Source organism: Neodiprion pinetum, chromosome 6 (genome assembly GCF_021155775.2).
Source record: "Neodiprion pinetum isolate iyNeoPine1 chromosome 6, iyNeoPine1.2, whole genome shotgun sequence".
In the NCBI taxonomy this organism is placed as follows: domain Eukaryota; kingdom Metazoa; phylum Arthropoda; class Insecta; order Hymenoptera; family Diprionidae; genus Neodiprion; species Neodiprion pinetum.
The window spans coordinates 18,447,240-18,466,090 of NC_060237.1; the positions used below are offsets into that span (position 1 = coordinate 18,447,240).

General features: G+C 33.2%; 2 protein-coding genes across 4 annotated transcripts; one reads left to right on the forward strand and one right to left on the reverse strand.

Annotated features, from left to right (window-relative positions):
* Positions 1 to 303: 303 nt before the first annotated feature.
* On the forward strand, positions 304 to 7,880 carry LOC124222105 (uncharacterized). The gene is made up of 11 exons (XM_046632714.2): positions 304 to 349; positions 592 to 653; positions 1,107 to 1,138; positions 1,345 to 1,433; positions 1,945 to 2,840; positions 2,900 to 3,680; positions 3,744 to 4,170; positions 4,319 to 4,458; positions 4,539 to 4,690; positions 4,882 to 5,304; positions 5,844 to 7,880. Exons 4-11 carry the CDS (start codon positions 1,365 to 1,367, stop codon positions 7,870 to 7,872), a joined length of 4,917 nt encoding a protein of 1,638 aa, XP_046488670.1. The 5' UTR covers positions 304 to 349; positions 592 to 653; positions 1,107 to 1,138; positions 1,345 to 1,364; the 3' UTR covers positions 7,873 to 7,880.
* Positions 7,881 to 8,312: 432 nt separating this feature from the next.
* Positions 8,313 to 18,286, reverse strand: CoRest (REST corepressor). Of its 3 annotated transcripts, none has more exons than XM_046632751.2 (10): positions 18,045 to 18,286; positions 16,992 to 17,054; positions 16,640 to 16,714; positions 15,051 to 15,265; positions 14,591 to 14,773; positions 12,900 to 13,010; positions 11,364 to 11,452; positions 10,719 to 10,893; positions 9,621 to 9,935; positions 8,313 to 9,528 (listed from the first exon to the last, which is right to left on the reverse strand). In XM_046632751.2, exons 1-10 carry the CDS (start codon positions 18,145 to 18,147, stop codon positions 9,439 to 9,441), a joined length of 1,419 nt encoding a protein of 472 aa, XP_046488707.1. In that variant the 5' UTR covers positions 18,148 to 18,286; the 3' UTR covers positions 8,313 to 9,438. The 3 variants fall into 3 exon arrangements, with proteins under 3 accessions (XP_046488707.1, XP_046488706.1, XP_046488708.1); XM_046632750.2 differs by having other exon boundaries at positions 16,992 to 17,060; XM_046632752.2 differs by lacking the exons at positions 10,719 to 10,893; positions 11,364 to 11,452 and having other exon boundaries at positions 16,992 to 17,060.
* Positions 18,287 to 18,851: the final 565 nt, after the last annotated feature.

Sequence of the window (18,851 nt, forward strand, 5' to 3'; positions counted from 1 at the left end):
CCCTTTCTAAAACTGTATTTATCAATTAGAAAGTAGGTATTCGCTACTTGAAATAATCAAAATTTTCTTAGCCTAGCCCAGAGCGTGAGGACTGTAATTTCCGTTAGTACGTAATCATATAACACTAATCATCTTTATCCATGCTGGTTGCATACTGTAAGCTGGTTTCTTGAGTTTACATGTTATTAATACCGTGCTACATTTCAGAATGTCTTTTCCAAACAAAGAGGACCGCCTGACTTGTTGGGGATATCGGGATGAGTACTGGCAGTGTCTAGATAACTCGAAATCTGACTCAGAATGCAAAAAATTCCGAGAACAATACGAGAAATTCTGCCCTGCTCAATGGGTGTGTTATTAAAACTTGAATATTCGTTTCGAATCATTTCTATGAATTTGAATTAAAGGCCAAGTGTATGGTCTGTGTTTGTCACCTTGCGTCGTTTGATCCTAATTTTCTCTAAAATATCAGTTAACATCTGAGGTGATCTGATTCTAATTGGAATGCAAAGTTATATCTAATTAATATAAACTATTAGGTGTATACTGTATATGCCTTAGTTATACTACTAATTTTTTTATTGATTTCAGGTGAAACATTTTGATCGTAAACGAAATTACCTTAAATTCAAGGAGCAGATCGAAAATGAGGGGTACGTCCCTACAACGCCGGATTCAGAGAAAGCTAAATAATTTTACTTAGTTGTTAACGTACACTAATATCGATACAAAGTATTGTATATAGTCGATGCTATTTAACAATGTTAATAAAAAGTTGGTTTCAAAATGAACTCTAACTGTTGTGGAGAATTTAATCCGTATTCAAGTATTGGACTTATTTTTTTTTTTCAAGCATATTTTGTGATGATTATAATTATGCTTACTCAAATATATTTATTTCAAGTATTTTATTCTCTTACATTAAGGCGAATTATCGGTTAACATCTTATTTTTTCTTGTTTTTTTTTCCATACAATGATGGTGGTACAACTAATTAAAGTATAGTTCTAACAGGTACAGTTAATTACAGCTTGTACAGAGTAGCCATACTGCAAACCAGTTTGTTGAGGGATGATATACTTACAAGCTACTTCCCTTTTTTGCAGGATTCCGAATTCAGCTCAAAAGGGGTATCCAAGTAAGTCTGCGAAAATATTATTATATATATTTATTTATTATATTTTCGGTCGCGTCATGCATCCGAATTATAAACGTTTAAATCACTTATGTTTCTGTGTGTTAATGCTGTAATGTGATTTGTGTCCAGAAAAGATTTTAAAGTCATTTTTTTACACAACATAATGGCAGTAACGAGTGAAGCGTTTAATGATATGTTGATTTCAGATTCAGTGGTATAATTTGGCATGGATATGGAAAAAGTTTTGATGGAATTGAAAGAAAGCAAAAAAGATGGAAGTCTACAAATTTTTAGAGTTAGTATTTGTTCGATACTATCATGAACTGTGGGATTGAATTTATATTACATCATTCGTTTTTCTAATTTTTTTTCTGATGTAAAAATCACATAAATGCATCGTTTATCATTTTCATATCATGAAGAGTTAGGTACATTGACGGATGAATGGCAAGCAACATGATTCATTGTTGATTTTGAAATAAATGTTTCAAGTTAAAAATTGAATTAGTGCTTGTTCATTTCACTACTAATTTCATGTTTTTATTTTCTTTTCTTTTTTTTGTGACAGCATAATGATAATTGTAAGTTAATAGTTATTTCGAAACATAATACATTTGATGTGTCATTATTGGCTGTATTATACTTACATGTACTAATTAGTGATGAAAATAGATTAGCTTTCGTGTATCCAGAAATAAAATGTACCGGGGTTAAAAATAAATTTTTAAGCAAATTTATGGACACGAAATTTCCTCATTTGATGTAAAGATTTTGACATCTTTCCCACGGATATTTTTTTCTTACAGAAATTGATAACTTGTGGAACAACTCCAATTTGTAAGCTGAAAGAAAGGGTACCAGATAAACAAGCCATGTGGCAGCCAGTTTTAATGGAATTATTGGAAATTTTGGCAAACAATCGGGACTACGGCAAAGAGCAAATTTTACTTATTCCTCACGCGTTTTTAGTGCTGCTTTATGAGCAATATGATATTGATGAATTCAAAAGGGTTTTGCAAAGTTATTTGCAGTTGGACAAGAATCCCTTACATTCCTTCAATACAGATTATGACATTCAAGACATAGATTTGTTCAAATTGCTAATTACCCATGGATACTTGCAAGTCAATCGGAAGTCGATTTACGCTGGAGAGATATGTAAATTACCATTCGAAGTGTTATATAAAAATTGTACACGATATACAAAATATACATACCTTGCTTACAAGGTATTATACGCATGGCTTCAGAGAACATCAAAGACTGATTTTTGGGAGAAGAATGATTTTATCTTTGAGAAAAAATTGGAAATCATCATCTTCTCCAATTGGAATAACTCGATAAAAGAAGTCAGTAAACAAAATTCTACCTCAATCTTCAATCAATATTTAAGAATAATGAACCAAAAGTACGAAGGATTCCTGCAGTTTCTATTTAAAGATTGCCTTGATAATATATCTTGGCTAAATGAGACTAAGTATGTCATTTTATCTGAGGTATTCGATGTATGGGACAATGTTAACGTAATGGTCCAAGGAGATTTTATCTTATGTACGTTTATATGCTTGACAAAAAATTATTTGCGCAGTTCTGGTACTAGACTGTATAACATAATCTCAACTAAACTTGGTGAAACGCAATGGAAAAACGCTTTTGGATATCCCATCAGCCATATGGTTCGTCAATGGGAATCTGGGTCACAGTAAGTTTCGTCAATAATCATTATTCAATTTTGGTAACTGATATGAAACTAATTTTCAGAAAAAATGATCAAGCTCTTCATTGGCTTTGTACTCAATGGCTTGAGCCTACAGTTAAAAAGAACCCTGCGCTCTTATCATTTCTGTGGGATCTGAGCAAAACCGCGCATAATATTCTCTTTCGCTCACATCTGGAAAGAATTTTTTCTCAAACACGTAAACTACAAGAAGCTGGAACTGTACACACTTTAATCGATCATTGCGATGAATACTTGAGATTGAACAGCTTTGCAATACACTGCCAAAAGCTCATTTGTTTTAAAAATGAGAATGTGGAAAATCATTTCTTCGTCATCAAGCATTTCTTGTTCTATAACGCCAATTCTAATTCAACGTTTTTGAGACGTGGTATCATCAAATATTTTAAAATTTTTTTGTTCAACTTATTGAAATCTTGTACTACTCAGCAACATTACACTGTTGAAGTATTTTCTATTTTTTATTGGTTACACCGATTTTTTCTGGATTGTTTTGAGATCGGTTCGTGTTATCAACGGAAAGTGTTGGGAATAAAGTTATACGAAACAATTTTATTTTATATGAACGAGAGAGAAATAAGCAATGAATTGAGCAACGATCCTCGACATAGAGATGAGCTGAGAAATGGGTTCAAAATGAAACAACAATTGGAAAAGTTCGGCGAATGGACCTTTACAAATAAAATGAGTCTGTTGTGGCTGCTTAAACTGATATTGGACCCTGCAACTGATGTTAAAGAAATTTCTGCCAAAATTATTTTAGAACATTTCCAAAAGAGTTCTTCAAATGATTCTGAGTTAAAGGTGGTATCCTTTGACTTCATAAAAAATCGTGACTTCAGGTACTAAAACTCAATATTTTTACAGATAATATTTGATACAGCAATAATGAAGTGTAACTCGTCTAAGTTCTATGAAACTGAAAGTGGATCAATGCTTATTAAAATACTTTCAAAGTGGCGTCCGTTTCATGAAATAACTGCGATAAAATTAGAATCTATGTCGCATGAACGTTGTGAATTTTACAAGTCGTTAACAATGCACACGAAATACACAGAATATCTTTTACACGAAGCTCATAAGCAACTGGCTGACATAAAACGAGATATTCTAAGAGCTGCAATGCAAAATTCACCTTTTCATGGTACTTTAACGGCGATATTGAATGTTGGCTTCCAAAATGACTTAGAAACAGAGTTGATGACCCCAGAGTTTGCGGAAAACTTATTGGAACTTTTGGAAGATGCTGTGCACTTTTTACTATCGTTACTGTCTTCAAAATCAAGTAACCATGGTAAATGTATATACATAAACGAGAAGGTTCAGAAATGTTTGCTGACTTAATCTAAAAAAAATATTATGATTACATATCGGATTGTTGCTTTGCAATTAGCACTGTTGTAAATAAAGATTCTTAACTAATTGATAACTTTATTTGGCAGATTTTTCGTCTTCTTTCGCAGAAATGGGATTAGCAATTGACACAACTGTAAAAGACAGTGAAATTTCTGATGACTATGATGATACCATCCTTTCACCAGCGCATCAATTGGTTATTACTTGCATTTGGATATCGCTGAAGGTTGTACTGCCATTATGCGTCTAGTTTTTACCTATTTACTCTTGAATGTAAGTTTGTTTGTTTTTGACACTCATTTGTAGGCATCGTGTGAACTAGCTACCGAAATTGGGATGTTAACGTACTCATACAAGACAGTCGAACGTTCTGCAAGTGTGATTACTTTGGTACTAACGAAATGTCGTCATAAAGGTGCCATCGAAGCTGCCGGTGTAGCAATCGGCCATTTAACTAGGTATGCCAATAAAAATATATTTTCTCATGTAAACTGTGTTATTTTTATTATGTAAGTACAGGCCTCACGGGACAGTGTTCTGTAAATTGTCCCCAACTTTAAGTGGAAATCTACACTTGTTTAAAATGATTCGATCTTACTTTATACGTCTATGTCTACAGTACATCTAGAAAAAGTAATATTGTTTGTAGAAAATTAGTGAACGTCAAAGGATACAGTAATCTACCAGAAGAATGGCTGACTAATTTAATATCTGGTCATAAGAATAATCCAAATTTAACAAGACGGAGCGCCGGTTTAGCGATAATGTTTCATCGAATTGTGGCAAATGATAATAGGCATGGTAAACCATTGGTACACACTACGATCAGAAGTTTACTAAATTTGTTAGACGGAACACAGGAGGTTCCAGGAAATTTTCAACGAAACTCAAATTGTACTACATCAAAGGAGGATAAAAACGAGGTTTATCAAGATCTACCACGCGCAAAACACTTGCATTTCATTCAGAGACTAGTTTCCGACAGCGATTTGCATGCTCAAATTGTTCCCTACTTGGAGAGAATCACTATGGAATGTTTCAAAAATCTTCATTCTCAAGTATGGACTGTTCGGTAAGCAAATTATTACGATTACAAATTAAGTAGAGTATGGTCATCAGGAAAGAGCAGATCAGTATTTACATTTTTAGTCACTTATTTTCACTGTAATGTTTTATGACTCAAATTTTCATCCCTTAAGAGGAGATTCCAAGCTTCGTTTCAACTTCTCAAAAAAAAAAATTCTATTGACAATCCCAATCCAGAAAATGTTGGAAATACTCCAATGATTATAGTGATAAATATTCAGATTCTGATCATGCAATGAATAGGAGAAGATTTGCATCGTTTCAAAACTAGCACTACTCTAACAATTATTCATATAAAAATCTGAATATTCTTATCCTTGATCAGAATAACATTTTGAACAATAACTCGATACGATTTTACTCAGCTACTTAGAAGAATAAACATGTTATTAGAGTCCCTCCATAATGATTTCATCTTACTGAAGATAAAACACGTATTGTGGAGTACACGTGTAGGTCATTTACAAGTACGAAAATCACGTTATTGAATTTCCAACAAGTATTTAATCTATTTTTTCTATTCAGGAATGCCAGTCTTCAATTATTTGGCGCAATAGTTCCGAGGATATCTGGCCCGTGTAATGGGAGTCAAACGTTAGACTTTGGAAATGGTTACTCAGTGGATCATTTTATCACCCACTATCCAGAGTTGGCAAATCATGTACTATCGGAGTTGAAAAATGCTGCTTCCTGGGACAATAATTTGGACAATACATTGAAGAGTCATTCAGCAACTATACCGAGCATAATTCTTTTGTCTAGAATGTCTGTGGGTGGATCTGACTTGGTAGATTATTCATCAAAAACGTACATTTCTAGTGTGAAGCAGAATCTGAAATTACTGTTCCGTAGTCCGATTGCTAATGTAAGAATCTTAGCAGCTAAAGCTTATGCCGCACTAGTTACATTACCTCAGATAAGTTGGGAATGCCTTAAGTTGAAACAGGTTGTACAAAACATTCATCATCCAAATGATCTTCATGGCTACATGTATGCAATAAAATACGTGAGCGACAAATTGCAGATGGAAAGCAAAAGTGTTAATCCACACTGTAGTACTAACAAGCCTGATACTTATTATCGACCGCAGCATTCTCTACAATGCAAGATAAATTGTCCAGCTGATTATCTCTCAATTCAACATTCGCAAAACACTTTGTCTGAACATACAGTATCAAAAAATGCAGCAAAGAGTTTGTCACGAATTTCTGCAATAAAGAAATCCTGGAATGATCTGTACTATGGTAAAATGAAAATAAACTTATGCTATGTCGTTGAAGCAATGTCTTTAGTGGCATTTGAAAATTTAGAAAGTTACGATGACATTTTTTTATTCAATGAAATTGGACAAGATGTAGATCCTGTTTTAAAATCAGAAAGCAATAAACCAGGATTTAGTGAATTTATTGCCACATCAACTCGACTCTATGTACAACATGTGAATCGTACTCGTAACATCGACCATGAAAAATTAGTTAAAATTCTCAAATCTCAGTGCACTGATCAGAGCGTGACTCTTTTGGACAACTTGAAATACGACGTACCCGTTCAAGATATCGTTCTGAATAATATTCTGCAAGTGTTTCCTGATTGTAACGAGGCTCTGTTAGATGCAATGATTCGTTACTTAAGCGAATCTATTAGAAATTCTGCAATTTTCTCTACCACCCCAGTCGGAATTGGAGATAAATCAGCAGTGCTATGTTTTTCACAGCTCTCATTACATAATTACGAAATCAAGAGAAAGGTGCATCAATTAAAGCAGAAGATCAAAGAAGATAGAAAATATTGGAAGCTGGAATTATTTTGTCATATTCTAATTAATACACTCGACTTCGACAGTGTCGCAATTAATGATTTGGAACTTTACTGCTTCGCCAAATCTGTTGACAGTGATGAAAATCTCCGTAAAATAGCAATTGATTGTACATCGTGTTTGTTGTTGCATTTTTCAAGAATTGAAAATAGCAATAAATTAAAAATCCTAAGGCTGTATTTAAATTTGTTGAAGGATGAAATATCAGACATAAGGGAATTAGCCAGATCTAGCTTTGTAAATTTCTTTGATAGTAATTTTGCTGCTCAGAGCATACCTCCATTTAGTGAGACTCTGTATTATAAAATTTTAGATGAGATTATTATGAATAAAACCAGACATGCTACTTTTTCGATAATGGAGATAGTCGATTTTTTTTTAGATTGCTTGACATTCATAAACTGTCCAAAAGATTTCAAAGTGTTAGTTGAAAGTCCATTTGATCATGAAGATCACGCAACGTCTGCAGAGGAAACTAAACTTTTAAATATCATACATTTTAGTATTTCACATATACAGAAGAACCAATCTGTAGATAATTTACATATAGGTGAAAATATTATTATAACAGACTCTTTTGATGTAATACGGGCCAAAAATGATATTCAAAGTGAGGGTAGTCCAGAATATTCTGATCTGAAAACTATTCTGGATCTTAATTACAGTGATTGCATGATAACTAAAAGAAACCTTGTTCTTAAATCATGCAATTCAATTATAGAATCAGTGAAGAGCTGAAATTTCCCAACAATGAATGAGAAACGGCAAATTGTAAATAAATGTCAAAAAAAAAAAAATAAAGAAACAATGTCAATAATAAAAATTATACACTGTATTCGTAACAATTTATCGACTCAGAAGAATAATAGCTTAAAAAATTTGAATGCCACAAAGTTATAAGTATCTATAAAATAGGTTTATTGTATCCTGAATATAAAAGCAGGATCGATGCAAATTAAACTGTACAAACTGACTAAGAATGTTAACGGAGTTGATTGAATTTTTTATTTGCATTTTTATTAACAGTCTTTGTAATAAAATCAATATTTAATGCTTCGCCAAAAAACGGCTATGAAAAGCAAATGGTAAGTTAGTAATCTGTTTAGAGAGTAGTTTGAAATGTTCTTATCATGATCATGAAGAAGTAACTCACATGAAACTTGTATAAATGCACAATGTTAAGATTTCCTGACTTATCATTTATTATAAATAAAATGCTTTTTTTTACACAACGATGCATTTTGCACATTCAGTATGCTCTGCAAATAAGAAATATTGTAACTAGCATATAGATTACGAAATACAGACTTCATGATACATAATTATTGTAGATATCATTTTTTGCTTATCTCAACAATCATTCTAAACTAAAGTGACTTGACGTCAAGTCCTAAAGTTAAAAATTGCTGTGTTTATATAGTTGTACAGAGTAATTCGCAGAGTAGGCCAAGTAAAAATGACAGGGAAAAAGTAGCAGAAACGTGCAGATTACCAAAGTTCCTTTGTGTTATGAAATAATTATAAAACGACTGCAACAAACCGTTTCTAAATGCGGCTCTATCCCAAAAGCCAAGTCTTATTCAGAATCTAACTACAGAAGGTTTAAAGACCGTGACTACGAAATTTTTTATTCAAACTATATTTCGTACACCATACCCGTAAATGCAGCTTAAGGGGCATCTGACCTTTAAAATTTAACATCTTATATAAAAGAAAAAAAGTCTACTACATAATGCCGATTACTCTGCAAAACTATATCATGATTACATATACCTATTTTTATATATTGGCTCGATCAATACAGCCTAACCTACTCATACGAATTAGTTCTAAATGATATCGTGATTCCAGAATTTTCTAGGTAAAAATGATTCAACTTTATAATGATTTTATCTAAAATTAAATGAAATGAGTCATAAGAAATTTTGTATACCTGACTGTCATAGGTTGATTATTTTCGTTTCATATTCAGACAGAACAGCTAAAATACCATTATCTCATTAAATTTTCTCTGTTACTCCCTTTTTTGTTTCGATACTTCGACTAAAAAAAAAAAAAAAAAAAAAATCTTTACAAATTGAAGAATGTGACCATTTTATTTTTATATTACAATTGGCCTTCTTATACATATACAAATATCTTGATAATGGTAGTAACTAAACTGTCAGAAAACAATGACAGTCCTGTGGCTATCAAGTGATCAAGTGATTATAATTTTAACTAATTTTTTAAATATGACATAATTATGTTGCATCAAGTTTGAGTTTAATGTAATAATTTGTTATTTTTGTCAGTGCTCATCTGCTATTTAGTCGTTTGTCCTGGCGCGACAGACGCTTTTGCTTTTTGAGACGTCTCCGCATTTTCACTATTCTGTACTTGATCGACCTCCATCTGAAAATTGAATAATAAACATATCATCAACATTCACATGCCAAGTACGAGGTACAGATATAAGAATACAGAGAAATATTTTTATCACAAACCTTTTCATCTTTTTCATCATCGATTAAGATGGGTCCGTTTTCAGCCTCATATTCTTTTAGGACTGCGTCCAAATTATATCTTCGTCGATAATTAACAAAGAATGATCTTAGGTGGGCTTCTGTCTTAGTGCCAATCACGTCGGCGATAGCAGAAAAGTCTTTTCCATATTTCCTAACTCCTTGAACAGCTAGTAATAATTCGTCATTTGTCCATCGTGCATTAATACGACTGGAAACCTCTGGTGGTCGTAAATCGTCAATGCCGTCGGTTGTCTTCCGTTTTAGACCACTTACTTGCTGTTTGTTCGATTGTATCTATCAGAAAAACAGAGAATCAGTTTCAAATATTTTATTATTCAAATGTTAAACACTGAAGATCAGAATTTAATAGTGAGTACGTTTGTGCATATGTACAATATCAAAGGTTAAATACGAGTAGGCTTGAAGGCTTTTTTTAGGAATGCGTTTGCGTAATCAGATAAACACGAAGTATGTACTGTAATTCATAGTTCACCAATATATTTTGAATAGCAATATAGATATCTGTATGACGGAGGACTACTTGGTGTTTACAGGCACTGAAAATATAGAATAAAATCACTAAAGCATTCGAAATAACCAATTGAGAGTCTATTCTGTGCAGTACAATAAATGTATAAGTAAGTAGTTATTAACGAAATAGCATATTAATGGACTATTTACATCACAAACAGGTTTACTACGGATTTAAAAGTTTTTATAATATCTGTGTCAAACTTTGCAATTAATGTAGTATAAGTACAGCAGTTGGTATGCAAGAACATAAAAATACTTGTCAATGAAAAATATTCGTTATGAAAACATGCAACGAGCAATAGTTATGATTGGTTTGTTACTATCTTGGAGAAAATCACATATCATTCAAAACTTCAATGCAATATGCATATGGGTAAATGATATAGGTATAATGCTCGGGGGGTATAAGAAAATAAAAGGTTAAAAGTAACTATAGAATTGTAGTCAATTTAAAAGCTTATAAAAATGTATCCACACGATGGGGCTTTAGTTTTGTTGTCTTGCTATGTTATTCCTCTTTTTTAAATTTTATTCATAACGTACTTGGCGTTTCAGGCTAACAATTTCGGTGTCAATGGCTTGCAGACTGTTGTTTGCCTGGTTTGGTTGGCCAGCTAATGCTGCTAGATCGTCATGATTGACGACCAATCCTCGTGGTGGTTTTCTTTTGTTCGAACGACCTGGCACAGAGCTCAGGGGCCTGGCAACTCCAGTACGCCTAGACGATGGAGAAATGTAACTATTGTATCCCGAGTAAGATTCCATTCAGCTTTATGACCATAGAATCATATTTTTTCCCCTATTGCCTCTCCATCACTTTGGAATTGAAATATTTATAAAGTTTCTATCCGTTTTCTGCCTTAAGTTGCTCAGCATGAGGTTACAGGGCACAGAATGGGTAGTAAAGTTCAGAATGACATGATACTTGGAAAATGGATGTGAGAAATGGAATGAAGCTTCAAAAATGAGTGATACTGCTAATGTCGTTTCAATTTTCATTTGGATTGTATGGCTTCGACGTGGATTACAATGTATATTCAGCTAACTACGATGAATAACGGTGCTATCCAGATTGATTTTGATTTGATATGTACAAGAATAAAAATAAAAATAAACTATTCGCGATACATAGCGAAATGACGTTTCATTCATATTTTTTAAAATTATTTGACGTTTTAGTTCACTGACCTCCAGTGCAGATAGCAGCTATGACACGCATGTCCCTTGGGCGTTGTACGAACGCTATGACAAGCGACACCGCAGTTGCTACACGCCCCCTACAAAATACAATAACCCTTTTAAAACAAATTTGGAACAGATTCCGATCATAAAATTTCGAAAATTGCATTCGATAATCAAACTGTACAAACAAATGTTTGTGAGAGAAAATTTGAACCGATACGAAAATTTCAGATTATAAATGCAAGTTTTTATTGGCATAATAATGCTTACGTTACAAGGAAATATCACTGCATCACAGTGTTAGGCAATATCAAACAGTGTCAGATATTTAAAATAGAATCACTAAATTACACTCATATCTCTTTCCATCTAATATACTGAGACTGTGGAGAGAATGAAGATTCAATGATTGTAATTGTGTTAATTTTTAAAGCCGTATATTTGGAAAATTACTGGTTCGTCTCTTATGAAATAATATGAGATTTTCTAACAATTATCAGCATACCTAGTAATGAATGAGAGCGATATTTTATCTCAATATGCTCATTAATTAATACAAAATTCTGTGCTTTTAAAATTTGACGCCCTTCAGCTAGAGATAATCATGTATGTACATATTTCCTATATATATGGAGATGATCAATTACGAGGTTTCAATCTTTTTCACTCAAATGACTGCTGTAATTTAATTACTATAGATGAAGATATTTGAAACAAAAACAAATTTATTTTTGTATTACCAAAGTCTTGTGAACCTTTTAACGGCAGGAGTGGTTGATATATGAACCAACCAGGGGAATTTTTATGCAGTGAATATAGGATAAATAGTGTGAAAATCAAATCACGTAAGAAAATACACTGAAAACTTCACGCCAAATTTTTTGCATTGGACTTTACCTTATAAGGGCGGCTGATCGATATATCGACCAGCAGTACGATTAGGGACTGTACATTGAAAATTCATTGAATTTAGTTCTAAAATTCACGTCTAATTTTACCTTACATTTCCCCACTGTTAAAAGGTTAATGACTATACTTAGTAAAACGTTGTCTGTTGAATATTTCATGAAATGAATTTTGTAACAGATGCAACTTTTTTTTATTGCGTTCATAGAGTTGAATATTTTGTGGAAACTACAGGGTTTTGGCAGAAGAGGGAATAAATTTTTTTAGAGTCCTCCTACGAGTCCAGAAAAAGTAAAAAGTTCGTGACCTTCTACATGACTAGTCATCTGTCTGATATAAGAATTCATTTTTTTGTAGGTATGCTCGTAATTGTGGCAAAATCTGATATATTCATTTGCTGGGAATATGATCTGTCTGTTCCAAGTTTGAAAATAATAAAAATCAAGCCTGTGATTTCAAGCAAGCTAAAAAGGGTTCTCGTTTACTCGCGATCTTTAGACGGGGTTCATACTTGACGAAGTGCAAACTGTAGGATCAATATGTAAAATTGGGTAGGTGTAAAGTTTTTGGCAGTACTACTGTGGAATATACGAAGCGAACTAGCCTACTCAAGTGGGGTAAGGCTAGGTTGGGTACCTGAACCTGAGGCATGTTTTCCGAGTCGGACGAGGCCTTGGCATCACCGCCTTGGCTCCCCTGCACAGCTTGGTTTTTTCCACGACGTATTCCGCGGTGGATCGTCCACTTCTAGAACGTTCCACATTCGTTCACACTATAGCCTAGCTTTAACGTAATCCTTATGCAACGAAAAGATGGCCTAAATTCTCATTTTTAAAGGAAGTACGACAAACGTAAAATACAACATGTCTTGTATCAAGTTTAAAATGACATTTCACAACAAATCATATGGGATACGCGAAGTGAGGATTGGATTTATGGCAAAAAATGTATCAAATAACACAGTGTCAAACTTTATGTCTCGTTAATATGAATTTTTTCAAGTCCACAAATACTATTATTTCTGATGTCACGGTATCTCTATAATGGCAATTTTTTTTAGCCAATTTCAAGACCGATACAATAATGAACTAGATTGATTTTCATTGATTGAACAGAATTTATCAACAGATGATTGATAGTTCCATGCAAAAACCAATAACTACATTGCATTCCATGTACTGAAGATGACTTTTGCTCAATTTTCAAAATAGTAATACACAATGACCTATTATTCAAGTTGATACCATCTTTTCGCAATTGTTACTTTCTAAATTGGATAATTATATTTAGTTTGTTCAGTTTCCTCTTCTACCTCATTCATTTCTCTATATTATATTTTTAAAATGTTATCGTGTGGTGGATACATTTTTATTATCATTAAAATATAAGTTAGTATAGTGATCCAGTAACCATTTTCGAACTCATTTAAAATGCAATAGAGATGAAAAAAAAATGTATGATAGAAGAGATAAGGTTGCGGAAAAAGTCAAGATACATATATAGCGCATCGAAGTTTGACCATAGATAAAACCATAGTTATGTATAAACTTATCACATGAGACTATAGCCCACTGTATGTATATGCGTGAAAACATTATTACAGTAAATTACTCCAAAAAAATCAGAATGTTTTGTAGGACTAGATAGTAGTTTGGAGTTCTCAAGTAAATCAAATAAAAAACACCACTTCATATCAATAAACCTGATCCGTTCCATCAATAGAACAATAATATGAACCCTGCAGCAAATGAAATGCCAACAGGTCGTGATGTATATGGATGTTTACATCTTCGCTATTGCAATCATTTGACTATATCAATAGGCAATAAATTTCTCTTGAAGGAAGCTCCCAATATTAAAATTCACACAAAAAGTTACAAACATGCGTTAATAGATCAAGCAAGCTATTGCAAAGTAAGATTGCTCTTAGTTCCGAAATGCTGCATCAATATTTAGATTCAAAATTGAGATATTTTCAATGAGAGTGACGATAATTGGCCAAAAGGTCATTTTCTTTAAGTAACATTCCATAGACCTGTGTTCAGTTAAATGCAGAGTTTTGTACGATATTTCAGATGTTCATTGTAAGTCGAACGCATATGGAAAAAAAAAATGATCAAACACTATTTCTAATAATCAATTTTTTTTTTTTAAAACAAAGGGGTACAAACAATAACACGTAATATGAGATTTAAAAAATTTCAATATTGCCTAGGCAGTATCATTCAATGGATACTGATAACAGAATAACAAATTAGAATCGAACACTTGTCACACATGCATTAGATACTTGGATCGATGGTATAATTAAAAGGGAGGCAACTTACTTTATCCTCTGACTCACTATCGGTATTGGAACCCAGTTCACTTCCATTTTCGCTGCCGTTTTCGCCTTCTTTTCCTCCACTATTTAATTTTCGCGCTTGTCTATCCATCAACGACGTTCTAGTTCTCGTTTTCTTCCAACTGTAGTAATACTTCACGAGGCTTGCGATTGATTTGTCTGGAAGCTAATAAGACCAAGTTGTAAACAGATATATGAGGCATTACACTGAGTATAAATCATTGATGAATAATTAACAAGTGAAACAGCAGAAAGTCAATTATTAAAACTGCTTCACCTGATGTATTCTTTAAATTCACATTGCCTTGGTTCAAAACAGAGCTAAAATCGATATTTATTGAAACTTGTTTGAACAATATAATGTGAATGCGTCACTAGCACAAATTTTACTAGAAGCAAAATTGAATATATATTATCGTAACTCAATTATAATGTGTACATACCATTTGACGAATACGATGAAAACTTTTTCCATGAAATTGAAAGGCTTGTTCAAACAAAACTTTATCTTCGACGGTCCATTCGTCAGGGAATGGTGTGAAATTTGCCAAGTCCAAAACAGCTCGCTCCAAATTGTGTTTATGCCAAAAAAGCATTCCTAAAGCCTGTTCTCCATTGTACCCATATTTTTCTTTTGCTAATATAATGTATTCATCCACTGTGAATAAAATATCAATTCATGAATTCATGTTGACAATTACTATTTTTTAAAATGTGACAAATACCTTCGCAATTTACTGTATCAGAGCTGACATTCACTCATTTTTAATGAATAATTATATTAAATAAGTATACAAGAAAGGATTTTTGAAATCTGGTCTGTTAACTGAAAGCAATGCATTTTTTTAGAAACAAAGAAATAAAATTCTTCTAGCTTGAACCATTGTATTATGTTATAAAAAATTCTCTAAGGATTTTCAGTCCATAATATTGCAAGTTCCTGTTGATCCATAAGCTTTCACATCACCCTGTTGAAGGATCATATAGTTTTAGGTTTTTAATAAACATTCCCCGTGTTGCCAGTATTAAAACATTTTTTCCTGGCTTTCGAGCTTACTAATAAACTTTAAGAGGACACTATAGTTATATACTGCATTAATGGCACTTATTTTTACTATTATCAAAGCCTACGCATCACTTCTACATGAAAGGCCGATTACGAATACCCAAAAAAGTTTTATATCACGTAGCAAGCACGGGGAAGGTCGTACAGAGGTCTCCGTGGGCTTAAATTAATCGTCATCGAAAATGTAGGTGAGCATATTTCGATTTTTTTCGATTTTGCGCGACTTACCCCTATTTTGGGGGTGAAGTATGTTTTAGTGTATGTATGTTAAGGAGACTTCTGTACGACCTTCCCCGTTCTTGCTACACACTACGCAAAAAGGGGCGAAAAAAGGGGGGTTTTTGCGGTTACTCTTTAATTCTGTGATTGAATTACCACTTATTGTAAAAATACATTTTCTGGCCTTATTTTAGCATGAAATAAAAATATTTTTGCATATTTTTGTTCGGCATTGAATGTAGAATTACACTGACTTGACATCTTCAAATCAATGATGCGTAAGGTTCATTGATGGTCAAAAACAAAGAAATTTTACTCTGTTAATAAAAGGGTGGCTTAGCAAAAAACAATTTTTGCTAAAATAAAAGCCCCTGACTTTTCCTGTCAAAAAATACAGAATTCCCTGACCATTTTCCACAAAACTTAGGTAATGTTGGGCAGCTTTTAAGACCAAAAGAAGCATGGTTCAAATTTGAAAGGAATTAATAAAAAAAAATACGTTTTTCAAGGTGGACTATCATAATTCCCTGAATTTTCCCAATAAACTAAATTCCCTGACTATTTCCATTTTTCTCAGTTTTCCTGGTCTGTCACCACCCTGAGTAAAGAATGACAATAGCATCCTCTTAACCTGATAAAGTGCTATTATTCATTGAGAATTCATTGGTTGTATAAGTATTGCAACAGCTCATTTTGATGGTAAAATTTCGTCAGAATCTCATAACCAATTATTAGAGGATGATTTACATTTTTGATCAGGTATATCAGTTGTTGGAGACCAAACAAGTAGTGCTCTATCCGGGCATTGGTCCAAACGTCGTTCTGAAAATAAAAGGCCTTTATTAGTTCAAACAATAGAAGTATATCTCAATTTGTTTAGTAAAAATACTAATAAAAACTGGGCGCCATCTGCTATAGTTTACTTGATATCTACATTATTATGACATTATTTCCACACTCCTCCCAAGTGTCTATTAAAATTCTATATATGTTTCGAGAATGAGAGATATAAGATGACTGAAAACCTGTGGGATGTTGATTTTGCTCAACTGAATAGGCGTAAATTGATGTAAGTATGAGGAAATAAGGAGCTACTTACCATTGAGAGGAATAAATTCTGGAACAATAACTTGATAGTCACGTCCGACGCGTATTTTCTCTGCTGGAACTTGAAAAATTTAATAAAAATTATTCACGCGCTCAACATTTTTCATACTGGAAAAGTAAACTGTAGTGTATATTAGTCGGAACACCACTTTTTATCCACTAACAGAAGGGAATTAAAATAATCCAATGTAAGAAAAAAACACAAGTGCATATGACATTGAATAAATATTCATGTAATCAAATTAATTACTGCGAGACGCTAGAGTTTACTTTTTATCACTGTGAGGTACGAAGCATACGGTCAAGTTTTGAGTCAAAACAAAATTACTGAAGTGCCTCTATCCTTGCGGAGGAAGAAAGGTTTGTAGATCTGATAAATATGCAATAAACAATAATTGAGGGTTCGAAAATCTTTAATATGAAAAGAATTTCGAATACGAAATGCGAAAAAATTTGTTTCATTCAATCCCCCACATGATAGTTTAAACAATAACCAACAGATGGCTGCAATATTATTTTCGAACAAAATCCGATTTACAGATTTAAGTTTTATACGTAAAATTTAATCAACTGTATTTACGCTTCTTTCTTTCAACAAAACTTTTCTTAGTCCAATATTACTTTGGTGAATCGTGAAAATCGATTAAGTAAATGAGATAAGAACGCGACGATCTGATGAATATAGAATAAAGCGTTAAGGGCATCTGATCGTTAATATACATATATATACAATTGCATTTTTTTCCTGTCTCGCTAGTACTGCCCAGCATCGGACCAAGATTCATGTGAATTTCTATATGAACTTAATGTATTAAAATAATTGTTTCGATTAGTAGTATGTACCAGACTATTCACGATTGTATTATTAAAAAGGCAGGGCGCGCTGTTTGAAGATCCGAGAACGAATTTTCGTTATCGATCGATAGTGGATAGACGACGGACTCTATAACTATTTACACAAGCTTAAGCTGTTAAACACTTATTTTATAATCATTTGATAATTGTTGTTATAAATAAAAGTAATCAGTTGACGCATATTCCGTACCTCCGTCCTCCTCGCTGGACGACTCCGTCTGCCCATTGGGGCTGGGACCTCGAGATCTTCGCCCATTTCGAACATTGTCCGTGTTTCTTTCAGCCAAAACCATATTCGGTTATTAGATAATTGATGAACACAGTACTTGTTAACTTGCGAGGTGCAATAATCTACAAAAACGCGATGGGATCTCAGGATGAAAATCGCAGCTTGATGAGCATACGACGATCCCTGGCGATTCGTTGCTTTACGCTCCGTACGACCGTAGGGAAAGTAAAATGGCCGCAGGTATCTCGATTCCTATTGGCCGGTGGTTAATTAATTACGATAGTAACAATTTTTTACTTTCAATTCCACGAGAATTGAATAAGTTTTATCAACATTGACTGCTGTCATTATTTTATTATTTAGAGCCAACCGAACTTCGTTTCATTGATATATTTATTCAGTAATAGCTGAAATACTACGCGTGTTGATTTCAAAACTTCTAGGCAATGACATACTTTCGACCAATCAGCTCGTGGTCCATTCGGAAGACACTTGAGACACATGCTTTTTTTTAAATCACTGATACATAACCGTAATTTATATAAATTTTATTCTATGACAAGTGAAAATATATGTCCTGAATGTTCTACCTGTTACATGAATGAAAATATTTTAATAGTAGGATTCTCTGATTTGTTCATCGAATATACCTGGGTGACGTCACACGCTACGGTCAACCGGTATTCACCTGCAAATCTCTCGCCTTACGGGATTTTGCTCAAAATTTGACGAAAAACGTTAAAATACAATACATAGTCAACCGGAATG

Bases quoted from the DNA above. Each gene is read 5' to 3' on its own strand.
- CoRest (XM_046632750.2), bottom strand. From the start codon at position 18,147: ATGGTTTTGGCTGAAAGAAACACGGACAATGTTCGAAATGGGCGAAGA. The intron at 9,936-10,718 runs GTACGTTATGAA...TTTTTCTGATAG, and splicing joins TTGTTAGCCTGAAACGCCAA to ATACAATCGAACAAACAGCA. The intron at 9,529-9,620 runs GTTTGTGATAAA...TTCAATTTTCAG, and splicing joins ATGATGAAAAAGATGAAAAG to ATGGAGGTCGATCAAGTACA.
- LOC124222105 (XM_046632714.2), top strand. From the start codon at position 1,365: ATGGATATGGAAAAAGTTTTGATGGAATTGAAAGAAAGCAAAAAAGAT. The intron at 3,681-3,743 runs GTGGTATCCTTT...ATATTTTTACAG, and splicing joins CAAATGATTCTGAGTTAAAG to ATAATATTTGATACAGCAAT. The intron at 4,171-4,318 runs GTAAATGTATAT...TTTATTTGGCAG, and splicing joins TTCAAAATCAAGTAACCATG to ATTTTTCGTCTTCTTTCGCA.